An 18,473-nucleotide genomic window follows, 5' to 3' on the forward strand; every position below is an offset into this window, starting at 1 on the left:
TTGTGTTCTTCATCCTAGTCATGGATCCACCACCTTGTCCCTCTGGTGTCCACAGGCTTCCTCTGGTCTCCTGCTCTGACTTTTTAGAGGATTATCAGGATAATTGAATGTTTCCGTGAACCTGTTAAACCTACAAACTGTTTTAAAACCTTAAACAATTGAACAATTAAGCTACTGCTTAACAAAAGTAAGTCTCTGGTAACTGGTTTGTAGCTTTAGAAAAGTGAAAAGTATTTACCTTGAACGGCTGTAATCACACACAGAACGAACAAAACCAGAGACATGTTTGCACTGAACAAGAAACAGGAAGTGGGTTTATTATAGGAAACCTCTACAAGGTAATTCGTATTCCGTTAGTCCATTTCTAACACCAGCATCAATTTTCAGAACGGCCCCCAGTCCGACCTACATAAGCATCTCATTATCAAAGTGTCCTTCAATGGGATTTCTGCCTGACACCCTGTCCCACCAGGAACATTTCAACGCTTCTCTTTGAAACTCTTATTTGCTGCTTAAGAAATCATCTGTGATGGCGGACCATTAACAAATCACTTGACACGGAATGAAGAGACTCTTGTGAAATTAGACACCGACAGGGGTCTCCCTTAACATGTGGACCTCAAGCTTGCTGGCTGAAGTTCATCGTCTCAACGTGTTTCTTCACTGGACCTGAACAATAGCAGGTTGAATTACTAGTTTTGAGCATAACCAGAAATATTCCCAGGATTCAATGTTAATCCAGACCAAACATACCCAAAGTGACCACCTGGACATCCTCCAAGGACGCATAGAGCAGGTTGTTCTACCGCAGAAAAACTGGACGGTCATTAGGTAAATACTGGACTTTGTCCCAGCAACAGGCGCTCACAGATCTAGGGGTACATGGAGTAGTGGGCCAGCCTTGGCTGCCTCTGGGGCTCAACTTCTACATGATGATCCCTTAACTGACTTAACCGATCCTCTTAGAATCTTTGTGAATAAGACCAGCAGCAAACCTAACATATATTTCTGGTGCTGCAGCCTTTTGTGTTCTTTGATTCAGAGCAACTAAGGGAGTGATGTACAACTTTTTTAAGGCATGGTCTCGTCTTGTTGTGGAAGGATGGGACTCTTAGCTCTGTTTGCGTCATAGGCCCATATGTTTCACCTGCCAATGTCCCAACATACAGTATACCTGCTCTCTCTCTCTCCAGTACCGTTTAAAAAACTTCTAGAAGTGCCACTAGAGGTCACCATAACCCCTTCTTTGTCATTAACACTGCTCTATCAAAGCTCACGTCATTTCTGGCGGATACATCTCCTTGTGATTCTAGGTCAGAGTGACCCAGCTAAAAGTTCAGCCCAAATTTGGAAACCTGTCTTTTGGTCAAATAACTTTAGATATTCTACCAGAGTCTCGGTCTCAAATCCCTCTTTCACTCTGCCTTGACTGGACTGTGATGGGAAAGTCCTGAACTCTTATTTGAAACTGCAGAGAAGATATAACAGCAAACTAACAGCGCTTCAGAGAGTATTCAGACAGACGTGCAAGAAGCTCTGTGTGTTCTTCTTTCTCACGTATGCAAGTAAGAGTTTTACTTCAAACCGGACCAGATTTCTGTTGTATTACGTACCTGAAAGTAGACATTTGCGTAGAATCTTAGAGTACGTGAACCCACGTATTTATTAGTGATGAGCTGATGAAGCTTCATGAAACAGTGTCATGTTGTTTAGAGGTCAGTAGGTGGCGCCATCAGTTTAAAAATGATGTTTCGTTAGAACAGTTGTTTAAAACAAAGGAAAATAGAGCAGAGACGCCATCTAGTGGACTATGAAACTAATGACACTGCTTCATAAAGCTTCATCAGACCATCACTAGTATTTAAGTAAATTACTGTGACCAGAGATAGATTGAAATAAATAATACTTTTGCTCTCATTGTTTCCAAAATACATCATAATTAACATGAAATAATTATGCTTGTAAATCCTCTTTTTTTTTTTACTTGTGTTTTTTATTATTTTCACGTATACATTTGTTTTCAAAATACCTTCATTTAAATCCTATAAAAATACACATTTTAGACAAACACATGCAGCAAAAGACAGTAAACACAAAAATGCATAGTCATAAGAGATAATAACAGTGACATTAAGTGAATTTAAACCTTGGACACGTTTTCTGCTCATAAACGTAACCAGCTGCAATAATAAATGTACACAAACACAATTAAATATTATTTTCTTTGACCTAATATAATAAGTGCAGGACAAAAATAATTCTTCTGATTTCACGTGACTGAGGATGTTGTGATGGCGGCGAAACGTGTCTGACCAAAATAAAGAGAGGAAAACCAAAAAGATCTCTTCAATCAAAGTGATTTTAAAACGTAATTGATTTTTTGACACATTGACAAATGTCCAATCAAGCTAACAAAAGAAACACACAACTCAAACTAACAACATCCATTGTCATTAAAATACTATTGAGCTTACATACAAAATACAAGTACAGAAGTTTCAGAATGTCACTGAATTTAGAATTAATCTCCATGACGATGACAGTCAGTTCAATTGTCCAGTTCGTACTCTGTCGAGGGGAGTGTGTGTGTCTGCTCAGGTGTGTAGTCATCATGACTTTTGTGTCCTAGAAAAGAAGTACAAGTCAATCAGTGTTTAAAAGATGACAATCATGAGCTGATTTGAGCCGCAGGTGTTCCTCAGGGCTCAAGTTAAGGTCTGTTTAGGTCCTTCTGACATCTGTTTGATCTAATCACGGTTATGACATGTTCACTCGTTCACTAGATGTCAAAAGAATGTGTGATTTATTTGAATGAAAATCATTAAAACCCTCAAGAGTAAGCGGCGGGAGCAGGACATTATGGAACATACAGTTACCAGTCAAGGACAGAAAGCAGCATCAATCTTCCTCAGAAACAAATCGAGCTGGATATTTATTCTTTCACTGGATAACAGGAGGATATGAACGACGATCACTAAATGAAACAAAGTAAGTCCTACATTTTCTTCATGTCTTTATCTCATCAGCTGTTGCATGTTGTTCTTGTTTGTGTTGCTGGGTTAAGAAAACACTGTTACCTCTGATAAATAATCAGCCTGAAGTTCAGTGAAAACTTTACTGATCACTGTTATAAGTTTTGTTCAGGCTTAACATATCTAAGGATGTTTGTTGTTCAAGTGGGAGATGTTTATTTGCCGTTATACATATGTACACAAACACACACACGCACACACACACACACACACACACACACACACACACACACACACACACACACACACACACACACACACACACACACACACACACACACACACACACACACACACACACACACACACACACACACACACACACACACACACAGACCTCCAGAGGGATTAATAAAGTTGTATCTATCCATTACAAAACAAGATTATAAAACACTTTAGAATCAGTCGGATTCTAATCAAGATTCTCACCTATATTGAGTTCATATAAATTTGGCTGCAAATCTCTCTGATCATCATTACGTTTTGTTCCATCATCCTTAATTACTAAGTGAAAAATGACTCAGATTGTTCAGAAATTCTAATATTATGCATTTTTCAGGTAAAACTAGATTCAATTTTAACTGAAAATCACTTCAGTGCTTGTGGGTTTTTTGCAAATTTAGTTTCATAAACTCTCTGCATCACTGCAGCATTTTTAATCAGAAAAACTTGATTAAACAAAAGACAAATACTGAGACACTCACCCAGAACTTCAACTTTGTATTCTGCGACTATTTCCTCCTTAAAGTCCAATGTTACAGCTGTGTAGACTCCACTGTCTTTATACGACAAATTCTTCAGCAACAAAGAATGATTTTCCTGTTTAAAAAACTCAACTCTGCCTTTGTACTTTGGCTGTATCACAATTTCTAGTTTATAATTTAATTTGAGAACAACATTTGTTCGGTTTAGTTTCCAATAATAATCTTCTAAGTTTCTCAAGGTCAAAGTTTGAGGACCAGCCAGACGTAGATCATCTCCTCTCTTCACAAACACAGTCTCGGGTTCAGAGCCTACAAAACACGATTATTTCTTTCTTTACATCATCGACATTTAAACTCAAGACTTGAGCCAATTATGCTTGGATTCAAACATTAAAAAAATATTTAAAAAATCCTCACACATTATTTAGTGCAGAATAATAAGATTTAATGTAGTTTTACAACAGAGTAAGTTCAGTTGGATTGCTCCAGTCTTATTGTGATTTTTGAGAAAAATTTAAGATTTACTTTGTCCTATCGTGTCAAATTATTTCCCCTCTTTCTTTAATAAACAAATTAAAAATGCAAATACAACAAAAACAACCTGAATATTGTCTAAGTAAAATCAATGGAGAACAAAAGAAGAGAGTAAATATAAAGTTTTTACCTCCCATAAGTGCCTGAAACCAACAGAAAGTCAAAAGAACCTTCTGACACATGGCTGTGAGCGAAAAAAGGAAGTGCCTCCTCAAAACCTTCTTTGAACCGATGCAGGGACCAATAAAATGTAAAGGAGAGCGAGAACTATCTAAACTTGACTAATAAACCATTTTATTTTCTCCTTTTTTCATTTCTTCTCCAGTATAACTTGTAGTTATTTGCTGTAAGTAGCTGGAGGTGTAAATACATTTGCAAAGTCATGGAACAATTTATCTTCACATTGAAACTTACCAGAAGCAGACCCGGCGGCATTGGGCGGGCATTGGGGGGCCATGCCCGCCCCCAGGGTCAGCCGTGCCCGCCCTGGCAGGAAGGTATTTATTTTTACATAAGAGGTCAACCTTCTGCCCTGTCGAACGAAGCCAAATCAATGTCAAGAACAGCGCATCCAAGTGGTCATTAGGTTCCACTACAGTTATTGTTATCATTTGACAATAATGGTTACAGTTTATACAGCTTATAGAGTCAGTCATTGGTTTTGGTTTTCAGTTTGAACATCCGTAATACCCTGACAAGAAAAAGTAACAAGGAGAGCGAGCAGAAAGCAGCGCCATCCATCCAAAAAAGAACTATGTAGATTTGTGGCGACAGCTCAGACTGACCGAGAGTCACGTGTCCACCTTCATCAGGATATGTTTCAGCCTGTAACACCTGCGTCTTCTTCACTTTCTTGACCATGAACGCAACACGTCGGTGAGTACATTTAAAAGTACATCAAACACCTTACGAGGTTCATATAAGCTGCGAGTGATTCCCAGCTCTCCAGGGTCACAGGGACTGGAGACTCCTGGTCAGAGTTTAGGAATACGATCAACATAAAAGGAACTGAAATATGCAAATAAAATATTGATTAAAATGTCGTAAAAATGAACTTAATTGGATAAAAAACAACTCGACTTAATATTGTAAAATAATTCATATTAAAAAATACTTCTGTATGTAAAGTACTTGGCTATAAAAGAACTCGAGTAAAAACGAATGAATATAAAAATCAATATTAAAATTCAATTAATAATGATATCAAATCATTTTATGGGGTTAGAAATATTCCCCAAAAAAGAACAAACAAAGGAATAAGGTCAGAAAAAAAAACAACTAAAGTTTCATGAAATGATAAATACAAATTGTTATGTGAAACATTTTTAAAGAAAACATAGTAATGTCATCTGAGAGCTTTGTCTTTTGGCTCAGCTCTTTCTTCACCATGACTAAGACGCGGCAACGATTCACCAATATATCCCTCCTTCATTCGTGAACAAAATTCCAAAATATTATTAAACAATTATGTTTAAATTTATGACAAAACTTAACACATTTGTCCCATAACAGTTCACTCATGTTGCGTTGATTCACAGACGACGACGACCAAAAACGTTGTTTCAGAGATTTTATTTTTGTCCTTAAATGTGTAACAATGTCTGCAAGATGACCCTCGATTATCGTCGTAACTTAATGTAACAAAAGTGAACACAAGCGTACGTTAATACACTAATATATTAGAAAGTCTGTTTTATTACAAAAGAAAAACAAAAAACACGTCCATCAATGTTTCACAGTAAAGTCGTCACAGCTGTACAAAGTTAAAATGCAAGAAACTGCCAACACAAGAGTCAAATAAGTATTCAACGACTGAACCCGTTCTAGTGTTCGGAAGAATTAATTAATGTAAAATGATGTTTAAAGATGGAAGTTTGACCTCGACGGGTCGACATGTTTGGTCCACTTACGAGAGAGTCCGGTCAGTCGGACGAGTCACTCACAAACCACCAAATATCTGCTTTTAAAATAAATCTCTGCAGAAGATTTCACGTCCAAAATTAAATGAACTGTGGCGACTGGGAACACTGAAGTATTAATCTGTTAATTTAATTTAAATTAATACTTAAGTCTCCATCTTAAACTACAAAATGTGTTTGGATTCAAAACAAGATTATTTTTAAATATTACAATAAAAAACCTAGAAGCTTAAACATCAGTGCAAGATAATAATTTAGTGTTTTCAATAAGTAATATTATGGTAATACTTAAAAAAAAAAATGTAATCACTCAATAGTATTTCTAGTTAACAATGACGTATTTAAGAAAACAAACGGTGTAGCGGTTGTTAGCATCATGTGAAACGACTATCATCCAATATTTGGATTATTTGTTTCGATACACAAAGCGTCAAAGATGGAAAGTGAAGCCGATCATCCAGTAGATGTCAGCAAAGCGTTACTTGGGTAAGTGTATAAAAAAAGAGAAGAAATATAAAGGATAAAAGTTTCTTTCGTCTCATGAGCTAGGCTAGCTAGTCTTAGCTTTACACCTTAAGGTAGCTTGATTCAATCCTCGCGTTTTGCAGAAAATGAATCACAAAAGGTTATATTTAACGCATTAAAACACATCGACGGATCGTTTTTATCTCAGCAAAAGTCACCTGTATATCAACATTTCGTTATGTTTTTACACTTTTTAAATCAGCGTTAGCTCAGATGCTAAAGCTAGGACGCTAGCTATACTGCTGCAGACAAGCGTGTGACGTCATCACGACCTGTTGCTAATCGCTCACTTGAATAATTAAGAAATGGAAATTAAAAGTGATATGGAATTGTTATGTTCGTTTCCAGACATGTATACATGACAGACATGAGATAAAACAACAACTGGAATGGTAATTTTAAATGTTGTGTACCTGTGTGTTAAATGTTCTTGGAACCATTAAATGTTGATCAGTGAGTTTTATGTTGAATACTGGAACATTTTTCTTTATCATTCAAATATTGATAATAAACCTACGAGTTCCTGAGTAGCAAGAGAAATACTGTAAACATTGAATTAACGTTTATCTATCTAGAAGAAGCAAATAAATAAGCGGTAAAGTGTGCTTTAAAGAGTGTGGTTATGATCGAGCAGGTGCAGAAAAACGCTGATATAAATAACATTGATTGTTAATTGCGAAGGCGAACGGTTGCTCGGCGACTCCGGAGAAGACTTTTGAGGCCATTTTGTCCGTGGTCATCGTCTGCGTCAGAGGCACGGCGAAGGCGTCGCAAGAACACGTCTTCCTCAGGTGTCCCTCCATCTCGTGATATGGCGTTGTGTGTGTGTGTGTGTGTGCGAGTGTGTGTGTGTGTGTGGTCGACTACGAGACGATGGCAGGAACCCATCTGACCCCACAGAGATTGTCCACGCTGGCCCAGCGCCTCCTCGCCGCTCGCCTCGCCTCCTTGTACTTGTCGTCACACAGCCGGGAGATCGCCTGGAGAGAAAGTTATTTTATTACGTTATAAGAACTAGATAATGATTTTTTAAAAGAAGCCATTAGTGCATGGATGTACATCAGTACCATCAGAATACTGGATGTTTAATTTAAAATGTTTTTTTTTTTTTTGTTAATCTTCCTTTAACCATTGAATAAATTAAATAAATAAATTAAATAGAATAATTTGAATATTGAAAAAAAAAATTGTTTACACATAGAAATGAATATTCTTATACCAAAGATTCTAAAATAAACATTCCAAGTTGAATATTTTCAAATACTTAACATTAAACTTCCAGCCAATCATGCGAAGCACAGATGATCACGTGACTGATTCTAATCAGTGTCAGAATCAAAAACTTTTATTGCCGGTAATCAAGCAATAGTGGGGTTTTTTTTGGTGTGGAAACATATATACATATAAAAAAAAAGAAAAATATATATGTAATTTTATGTTGCTTTCGTAGCTCTGTGCTCTGTTGGTATTGTCTGGGGTCAATATAATACCAAGTTCTGAAATTGAATTTAAGACTTCCATTTAAAATATATTGAATTAAGAAAAGATATTTTGAATTTATTTGCATTAGAATATCTGGGTAAAAAAACTTTTTTTTTAATATTCAATTTTTTAATTTCAATAAAAATAAAACACACCTTTCAATATAGAAATGATTATATTAAAATATTAAAAAATATTAGAGTTAAAACAACATTTCAATTAGAAACTTCAAAGTTTCAACATTTGAAATGTTTAAGTAAGTAAGTAATTTGTATTTATATAGTGCTTTTCCAGACCAGAGTCACAAAGCGCTTAAATAATCAAAAAAATATTCAATAAAGTATATACTTTAAAGGTCAAGATAACACTGATAACAACATATTCCGATGACCCTTTATACTCTATATTGTTCCACATTAGTGCCGTGACTATAGTTTCCACACCTCCAGTTTCTGGGCCTTGTCTCTGCCGAGCGGCTCCAGTGGGAAGCTCAGGTTGTTGGCCTCGGAGAGCGAGCGCAGGTCGAAGTAATACTTGGCGTAAACGCTGGACGGCACGTTGATGTTGAACTGCAGCAGCTCCAGGAACTGTCGCTCCAGCTCGTTCCTGAAGGCATCACGGCTCGCGTTAATAAGGCTCAGGTGAAGCCGAGGAGGCGCGACCTCTCACTCACATGTCCTCCACGGTGATGTCTTTCAGGATCTGACAGTAGTCCACGTTCCACACCGCCTGGTCGTCCCACACCTTGGACGCCAGCAAGATGGCGCCCAGCACCATCCGCTTCCAGTTCCCCGGACCGATGTCGATCTCTGCGTACGTAAGCAGTCGCTCCAGGTACACCTTCAGGATGGACACTAGGGTGAGTATTGGCAAAAAATCTGACGATACGCATCACGATACAATATATCGTTATACTGTAGGAACAAGTATATATGTGTAGTATTGTCGAGTACTTGACTCTGGTGTATTTACAGACCACATGACTCTTGACGAAGTAGTAACTCCTTTTAATTGTTTTTAAACCAAAATATGTCCAAACATCAGCTTTAAAAGCTGCTGGAGTCACTGTATCCTCTCGTCCTCAGTCATTACCTTCTGAATGATGCCAACTAGTGACCGGATGTTTAAATGCAACACAAAAATGAACAGTCGACGTGAATATTTGCATTTTAATTGTACCTTATTTTCCGGACTATAAGTCGCAGTTTTTTTTCATAGTTTGGCCGGGGGTGCAACTTATGTGTGAAATTATAAACAAACTATTACCGGTTTATTTCTGGAACTCCTGTTGTGTTATCAGTTTTATCTTGCCCTTAAAGTATATACTTTATTGAATATTGTTTTGATTGTGTAAGCGCTTTGTGACCCTGGTCTGGAAAAGCGCTATACAAATAAAAATTACTTACTTACTTACTTACATGTTATTTTCACACTAAACAGCAAGAGTTATTTGGAGTTACACGGATGGTTTGGTAAACTTCTTAGCATGTTATTTATGCTATAGTTACCTGAATAACTCTTAATATGTTATGTTAACATACCAGGCACATTCTCAGTTGTGTAATGTAAGCATACGGTACAATTATTCAGCCTGTTGTTGCCTCTATTCTATTTTTATTTTAAATTGCCTTTCAAGATGACATGTCTGTTCTTGGTGTTGGAGTTTATCAAATCAATTTCCCTAAAAATTGCCACTTATACTCCAGTGCGACTTATATATGTTTTTTCCTTCTTTATTATGCATTTTATGGCTGGTGCGACTTGTACTCCGGAGCCACTTATAGTCTGGAAAATACGGTAAATATATTCTCACCCCCCTAATCAATTTTGTGATCTACACAAAATGTCGTGATAACACACTCACCAGTGTGACGATGGCGCACTCGGACGTGAGCTGAGCTGCGCTGAACAGCGTCCGCACGAATCTGTAGATCTGCTTCTGCTCCGGGTCGTGCTTCTCGTAGTCGTGCGGCACCTCAGACTTCTGCAAACGACACACAACTGTCAACACAACACGCGTCTGAAGGAACCAACAGCAGATGATGGAGTTAGAGAAGTTAGTCACGGAGAGAGGATGAAGTTTCTCGTCGAAGATGTCCAGCAGCATTCCTCCGTCTGGATCTCTGAGGGCAGATGAAAGAGAGAAAAAAATACATGTTTCAATATGTTGTCAGTTTTACTTTCATCTGCATACTTGAACGTAATTTTACCTAATATCTGTACACTGTAACATTTGTATTGAATTACTTTTTACTTGTTTTTTTTTTTAGACTTTACCCTAATTATTATTATTTTTTTAATGCATTTTATTATTTAGTTTTATATTTAATTATTTTTCATTAGATTACTATTTAATCTAAGGACTTTATGTAATCAAGTATTTTCATATACATTTTAAAAATATGTCTTAAAAGTATTTATGTTATTTATATACAGTAAACACATATACACACACATTTATATAAATAAAGTTAAGTTTTAATAAAAAAAAAAATTCTCCGATTAAGTTCAATGGAATTAATTAATTTAAATATATATAAATATAAAATATACCTTATGTTTCGACTTTTAATTATATATACCATATCTTAAATATTTTGATCTAAATAAATTTTCCTACATTTCATTTTTTAAATTTGTTTATTTGTTAGAATATTTAATTGTTACTGTTTAATTACTTTTGTATCCAAGTACTTGTACTCAAGTATTTTTGACAATATATGTTTTAATATATACTTTAATATTTCACTTGGAATTGTTTGTTTTCTACAATTAAGTTTATTTTTCAAATGTAATTTTTAAATTATTAAAAAAAAATGAATCACTTCAAATAAACTTATATTAAACATTAAAAAAATGAAATAATCAGATTTTCTTTTTAAACATTGAAATAATGGATCATTAAAATACAACTCATTTAGATCAACTTACCTGTTTTTGATGTGATAGTAAATTGCGAGGGAAACACTGCAAAAAAAACACGCGTTTAGAGGAAGTGAACACAAACACACACACACAAACACACACACACTTGATAAATCTTCCACCTTCTCACCATTTAATTGTGTACTTCAGGTTGGGCTGGCTGACCGTGTTGTCGTCCAGGAAGATGGTGGAGCAGGAGCTGTATTTCCTCCTCGTGGGTAAGTGCTTCGGAAACGACACACAAGACAAGCGTTAGTCAAGTTAATCCAGACGTTAGTGATCACTCACTGCTATGTTTGAGATACATGTGTGTGTGTCACACACACTTGACTGTCAACAATGTTTGATTTATCTTGAAATGTATCTGAAAAAAACTGGTGCTTAGTGCTCATATAACCTATTACAATACCTTTTTTTTTTACTGCAAGTGTCTTCAAATACTTCAAATTCATCATCTTGGTTTGATTAGTCATGTCTGTGTGAAGTTGTTATTGATTTAAAGTTGGAAAAAATCTATTTAAACTGATTCTATAGTCATTTTAAACATTTGAACAATTCCACAGTCATACATTCTAAACAACTCAGGCTAAAATGTCAATAAAAAACGATTGACAGCGAGTTTTTAAAGACATTTGGTCCATTAAAAAACTCACATTATTGATGAAGAGGCTCTTCCTCTTCTCTCTCACTGTGAAAGTAGAAGAAACGTAAGTGATCTGCAGCAGAATAAACTTCAAGCGCCACATGAAGCGTCACAGAGCGAGAAACAAGCGAGAGAAGCAGGAAAAAAAAGCAGAAGAGGCTCGTTCGGCCACTAGAGGGCGACATCAACACTCACCGTTCCTGTTGGGCACCTCTGAAACAAGAGGAACCAGGATTTAGTCTGGCCCCGACAACACCTTTTTACACCCCCCACCCTAGACCCAACAAAAACAACTGTGACTCTCTCGCTCTCCTCCCGACTCACCGTCCGTCTGAGATTTGCTGAGGAAGATGGTGCTGGCCCGCGGGTGGTCCGAAGGGTTGTACTCGAAGTTGATACCTGACGAGACAAGAGCAGTCGAGTCAAGAAGTTGAACCATCACGAGTGGACGTCAGCTGCCTCGTCTGACCGCAGCGACTACAGAAAAAAACATTTGAAACACTAAATCACTTTCAACACAACGGAGGTATTCATGAGGGGGTCTCGAGGCCTTTTGATTGACACGTCATCGAGTTCCTTACTCACTTGATCATCAAGATCCTTTAAAATGCGTCAAAAATTCGATTATTTTACCCTAAATCACATAAACACCACTGAATAATTATTATTTTACATTCAAAAGCTCTGATAATCTATTTATTATGTACTTATAAACATCATTTTTCATATACTTTCTCAATTATTTTCTAGTATTTGTCATTTATTTACTATGTTAGAATATATGTAACTTTTTGTGTCAAAGAAGGATAAAAATAAGTAAATACAATAAGAAGAAAGAAACGATTGTTCAAAGACATTAGGTAAAAATCAGAAATGCATGTTTAAATAAAGGTAGAGAACATAACTTTGATTATAAATGTCTTTTGATGATCAGAGTGAAACTCGTTTTGTCGTGTCAAACGTTCCGGGTCTTTGTCAGCAGCAGCATCACCTCGAGAGTGTCGAGTGTTTGTCATGTGATATATCCTGCGCCGCCGCTGAGCTTTAACCAAGAAACAAAAAAAAAAAACGCCGCTCAGGGGGAAACAGGAGACGAACCCGCCCCCCCGCCTGGACGCCGTGACATCATGAATAAACAAGAGCTCAGCACCGAGCAGACGCCGTCGAACACACACCAGAGTTAATATTTCACTCATCAGACCAGGTTCAAAACTCAACTTTATTAACACCGTCATCCCTTCAATAATTTACAAGATTAATGATTCATATAACAATAAAAACGTATCTACTTTATATGAATAATGTGTATTGATCAAAATAATAGCGAAACAAAGAATAAGAACAAACTATACATCTAATTTTTATTTTATTTTATGGATTAAAAACACACAATTTTATTTAATTATCTGAAATATTAATTGTAAAAAATTATAAAAATAATTTAATATTAATATATAATTATTCTGAAATATTTTATTTTTCATGAATTTAATTTGTTTAGTATTTAAAGGTTTATTTGTTGAAAAGGGGGGGAAAAAAACATGTTTTTAAATGCAATACATTTGACTGAAGTGGACAGGTCATGTGACTGCGAGGAACCCGTTAATCAATGAATCGATTGATCAGGTCTTCAGGGATCAATTATCACTTCATAAATAAAGCCTTGAGCATCTTCAGTCTTTTAAAATCAATTGTTGTCGAGTCCACGCGTCAACACTACCGACTCCGAACTCTGTCCTAAAGCAGCTCTGGGTAGTTTAATATATAATATTATTCTTAATATTTTTGTACTAAAATTTAAAATTAAACACTACCATTTTAGTCCACTGGCGTCGCTCGACTAAAAATCGCATAGAATCTATTTAATGTCCACCTCCATATTTTTATTCATCCCTCGCTCATCGTCCGTGCGTCATGTGACATGAAAGAGCAGAAGTGGTGTCGATGCTAATTTATTCTGAAGGAGACGCTGATTTATGGAACATCATTCAACATCTGCAGTGTCACACAGTCGGCCAAAACATTATGACCGGACAACTAAACAGGTTATAAGGCGTGAAATTAGAACTGGACGAGCCAGTCTAAAATCAAAGTCAAATCCAGAGCTCACTTTGTTTAAGATTGAAAGTATCAAGGATCAAAATGAAGGAGAAAAGCAGAACAACCGGAGACACAGATGTCCAGAGTTTATCTTCCTTCCTCAATCGACTTCCAGTTTTGCAACATAAGAGATGAACTTGCAGCTTTCACAATGTTGCACCGTTAAAGTACTTTCTCCAGAGAACATGTTCATATAAACGAACACTTTGAGGTCTTCTACTGTGGAAAATACTTTTAAATAAGAAAAACATAAACCGAAGCAACCGTCAAGAAAACAAAGTCTGTTCGTAAAAAGTACAGAATGGGAAGAAATACGAGATAATGTCGACTTAAAAATGTCAAGAAATCCAAATCTAACCGAAACAAACAAAGATGTCAAAAAGAGAGAAGAAAAATAAATCTTCCAGTCAATGTCCATTCCTGTTCTGTGACCTTTGACCTGTGATGTCACCACTCAAGACTCTCGCACACAAGAAGTTTTCCTCCCGAAACACACTGGACCACAAGAGTGTCGTCAGCTGACGCACAAACAACGGCCATGTTAACAGAGACACAGCTCGCTTTGTGCTGCAGATCAGATGATGCCGACCTCCCCCTTCCTCCCCCTCATCCCCCCTTTTCTCCCCCACGACCTCTCCCCTTCATCTCCCCCCTCCAGGGGTGAGGCCACGCTGCACACTCTCCATCTCAAATCGGAGTTCACGACACCATCTTCGAAACACTCCGATGTCCACTGATGACAACAGACTTTTACAGTGTCGTTTTATTACCAACTGTTGCGCTACAATATGGGAGAATCGTCAATGGGTTTTTCTGTAGTACTGTAGTAACAATTAACAATATGTAACTAATAATTACTAAAGTTAACAGTCAGATCCCAGATTATCTTCAACCCAAGACAAGTTGTTTGGAGCATCACATCATATACTGTAGTCCTGACCTCTTTGCTCTGGATGCTGCCCCAGCGACCCGACCTTATATACAGAATATCAGTAAAGATTCACTTAGAAATCGTCATTTTTATCCTTTACTCGAAACTAATCACTTAATCAAAATTTGAATTAAAACTAAACTAATAACATTTCAGATATTGAACAAAAATGTGAGAAAAAAAATGCATCTAGTGCTGTAAGAAAATATAGATACACTTAAATATCATATCTTTTTATTAAAAATAACGTAGTGCTTTTGAACAGCATGAATCCATTTTTTTTTTAAACATCTTCTTTTTAAAAGTACGAGTAACTAGGAAATTTACTTAATTTTGGAAAATTAAGCATTTGATTACATCCTCTGCAGCTAAAGGAAAAATGAAATCATGCAAGATCCCAGCGATGACTGAGGACGAGAGGATACAATAGACTTAAAAACAAATCGAAGCAGTTACGACTTCGTCAAGAGTCATGTGGTCTGTAAATACTGCAACACCAGAGTCAAGTACTCGACAATACTACATACTGTATATATTCTTGTTACTACTGTTTTATATTATAACATATCGTTATCCCTGTATCGTGATACGCATCAATAATATACACCCATAATGCATCTCATTACAGTTTCGAAATAACATATAATGGTTTCAATAAAAATATTCGTAAAATTAACAAAATGAAAATACAAAATTATATTTGAAATATATAAAACCTTGTGTATACGAATAATTAATGAACAAGACAAACTTGTCTCAGCAGACAAACACCCCCAAATCTCCCCCCTGTCTCCCTCCAGATTGAGGCGTTAACGCCCCCCTGAGGCGCCGACCCGCCTAGCTCTGCTTTCCTATTGGACCTCTGAACCAGCGACGTGGTTGCTGATGATGCTAATCTCCAACACGCCGTCTGGGAGCACATTGGACACGCTTCATTCACGGGTCGTCTTGGGGTCCCCCGAGAGACGCCCGCGGGCGTCACTCACCTGGGTCTCCTTTTGTGTTCCGCAGCCACACAGACCAGAACCGTTTAACCGGAGCGGTGCCGGGTTTAGTGGAGGGGGCCCGTGGTGTTACTACAGGAAGTGACATCATCGATAGATCTATAAACAAGTTTCAACTGGAGTTCACACAGAGACACAAGTCTGTAGGTCAAATTACAACCTGAGGTGAAGAAAGAGCTGAGCCAGAGGAGAAGGTTCTCTAAAGCCAGAACTTCCTGTCACATGATGTCGTAGACCGAGTCTCAAGTCCGACTTAGCTCTGTCGCCCCAGACTGCGACCAGAGGAAGATCCACAGACCTGACAACAGCAAGTCTTCTGTAGTTTGTCTTTCCGACTGTAAATGGGTCGATTGTGATGCAGATGACTGTGGAGGGAGGGGGAGGGGCGACGCCGAGTTCCTCACTTGGGTTCTTCACACTCGTGCAGACAGAGACTCAAAAGTGCAAACAAGAATGTGTCCAGAGCTTGTTTACGTTCACAAACGTAGCTATACTAGGCGGCTAACACACCTTTCAACTGTCTTCAGCCACACTAGCATGTTAGCTATCTTGGAATGTTATTAGCTTAGTGAGCCAACAAAGTAAATTAAAAGTATGAAGTCCTGATGTTAATGCTATATAACCAGCGATAAAGTAACAATTGCACCTTATCTACAGTAGCACTTTATCTTTATTAGCTCATAAATTCTGTCAATATTAAAATTCCATCAGCTTTAGAGTGGTACATTTGTAGCAAGACGGCTACGACAACATTTCAGCAACTAGAAAATCTTTTTAGCATTTAGCTAGGTAGCTTTGGCAGCACTTGAGTTCATAACCTATGCATTACCTTTTTATTATATACAGTATAGCATTTAGCTTGTATGCTAAAACAGTTGCTATTCTTTTTAGCAACTAAAGAAGCTACTAGTTTCAAACCAGGTTGTAGCAAAAACAGCACATGCATTAGCACATCATTTTCTTGCATGTAGCATTTAGTATATATGCTATGACTTAAGCGCTTTTAGCACTTATTTTACAGCTTTTTGATCTACCAAGCAACGACACATAACTACGTTAATTACAATTTAACTGTCTATTATATAGCATTTAACTTGTATGCTAAAACTTCAGTTTCAATGCTTGCGTTAGCGTATCATTTTCTTGTATGTAGTATTTAGCATATATGCTATGACTTTAGTTGCAATACTTTTAGCACTTATATTACACTTTTTTGATCCAGAAAGTAATGACACATAACTATGTCAATTACAGTATTACTGTCTATAGTGTAGCATTTAGCTTGTATGCTACAACTTCAGTTGCAATACTTGCGTTCGCGTATCATTTTCTTGTATGTAGCATTTAGCATAAATGCTATGACTTTAGTTGAAATTTACTTTTAGCACTTGTATTACACTTTTTTTGATCCAGAGGGTAATGACACATAACTATGTCAATTACTGTGTTACTGTCTATTGTGTAGCATTTAGCTTGTATGCTACAACTTCGGTTGCAAACCATTTATTTTACAACAACATTTCAGCTAGCATAATCTCTTTAGCGTTCAGCCAGGTAGCTTTGGCAGCACTTTGGTTCATGACATATGCATTAGCTTATCATTTTCTTATACTTAGCATTTAGCTTTGACGCTACATGTTCAGTTGTAATAGTTTTTAGCATTTGTCACTGGCTTATATGTAGCATTTAGCTACAAATTCAGTTACAATAGCACTTGTGTGTTGTCGTAGCACATCTACAACAACATTCTAGCTAACATAATCTTTTTAGCATTCAGCTGCTTTGGCAGTACTTGGGTTCATAACGTTAGCAAATTTTTTTTAATATTTACTATTAAGCTTAAATGCTAAATAATGATTTGTCCCATGATGTAGGCAAATATCACATCATAAGCAACTTAACACAGACACCACTTCACATATGTTAGCAGTAACATTAAGTTAGCAATGTTGTTAATAACATAAATTAAACAATTAACTTTGGATGTAAACTTTAACTCAAGTTAGCTACTGTTAGCATTCTGTACCAACAACTAACAGGGTCCAGGGTCCACTCACATGAACCATGAACCCTGTTAGTGTGTAACTGACGTGTGTTGTGTGCACTTCCTGTGAGGTGTGTCGACACACATGCTAGTGTGTGTTTATACACAGAATCAGTGTTTTTTTTTTTCTTTCTGTTACCGTCGACGTTCTCTCGGTCGCTGATGTGCTGCAGGTTGCAGGCGGTCTCCTCTCGGCTCAGGTCCGAGTCCTGCTGGTAGGACTCCAGGCGGGAGTGCGCATTTCTGCGGATCTTCGGGCTCCCAGACACGCAGCAGGAGGTCGAGCCCCCCATGTCGGCGCCGAAGAGACGCGCACTTTCTTTATTCTGGGCCAAAAGTGGCTGCGCAGCCGCTGCGAGTCCAGCCGCTCGGCATCGATCAGCAGCCCGAGGACGGAGCTCCCGGGGCGGCGTCCATGAGTGCGGGGTGTCGGCGTCACTGCGAGGCGCAGCATCGCCCGAGGGGACGCATCCTTTGCTCGGGGAGGAGATGGGCGGCGGGGTCGGTGTTGTGGCTTCGGCTGTCAGGGAGATGGAGCGAACCGGGGAAGGGAGGGCCGCTGGGACGGAACACTTCCGGGTCAAGTGGGCGGGGACAAGAGAGAGGCGGAAGTGGAGGAGGAGCGTTCAG

The 18,473-nt window shown here is 37.6% G+C and overlaps 1 protein-coding gene across 2 annotated transcripts; it reads right to left on the reverse strand.

The window, feature by feature from the left end:
• Window positions 1–5,826: 5,826 nt before the first annotated feature.
• Window positions 5,827–18,381, reverse strand: LOC148063956 (cyclin-Y). 2 transcript variants are annotated; one of them, XM_087811050.1, is made up of 11 exons: window positions 17,983–18,381; window positions 12,089–12,163; window positions 11,960–11,977; window positions 11,775–11,809; window positions 11,252–11,346; window positions 11,128–11,163; window positions 10,262–10,319; window positions 10,061–10,180; window positions 8,870–9,036; window positions 8,640–8,802; window positions 5,827–7,694 (listed from the first exon to the last, which is right to left on the reverse strand). In XM_087811050.1, exons 1-11 carry the CDS (start codon window positions 18,134–18,136, stop codon window positions 7,578–7,580), a joined length of 1,038 nt encoding a protein of 345 aa, XP_087667176.1. In that variant the 5' UTR covers window positions 18,137–18,381; the 3' UTR covers window positions 5,827–7,577. The 2 variants fall into 2 exon arrangements, with proteins under 2 accessions (XP_087667176.1, XP_087667177.1); XM_087811051.1 differs by lacking the exon at window positions 11,960–11,977.
• Window positions 18,382–18,473: the final 92 nt, after the last annotated feature.

Source organism: Callionymus lyra, chromosome 16 (genome assembly GCF_982586985.1).
Source record: "Callionymus lyra chromosome 16, fCalLyr1.hap1.1, whole genome shotgun sequence".
Taxonomy (NCBI): Eukaryota; Metazoa; Chordata; class Actinopteri; order Syngnathiformes; family Callionymidae; genus Callionymus; species Callionymus lyra.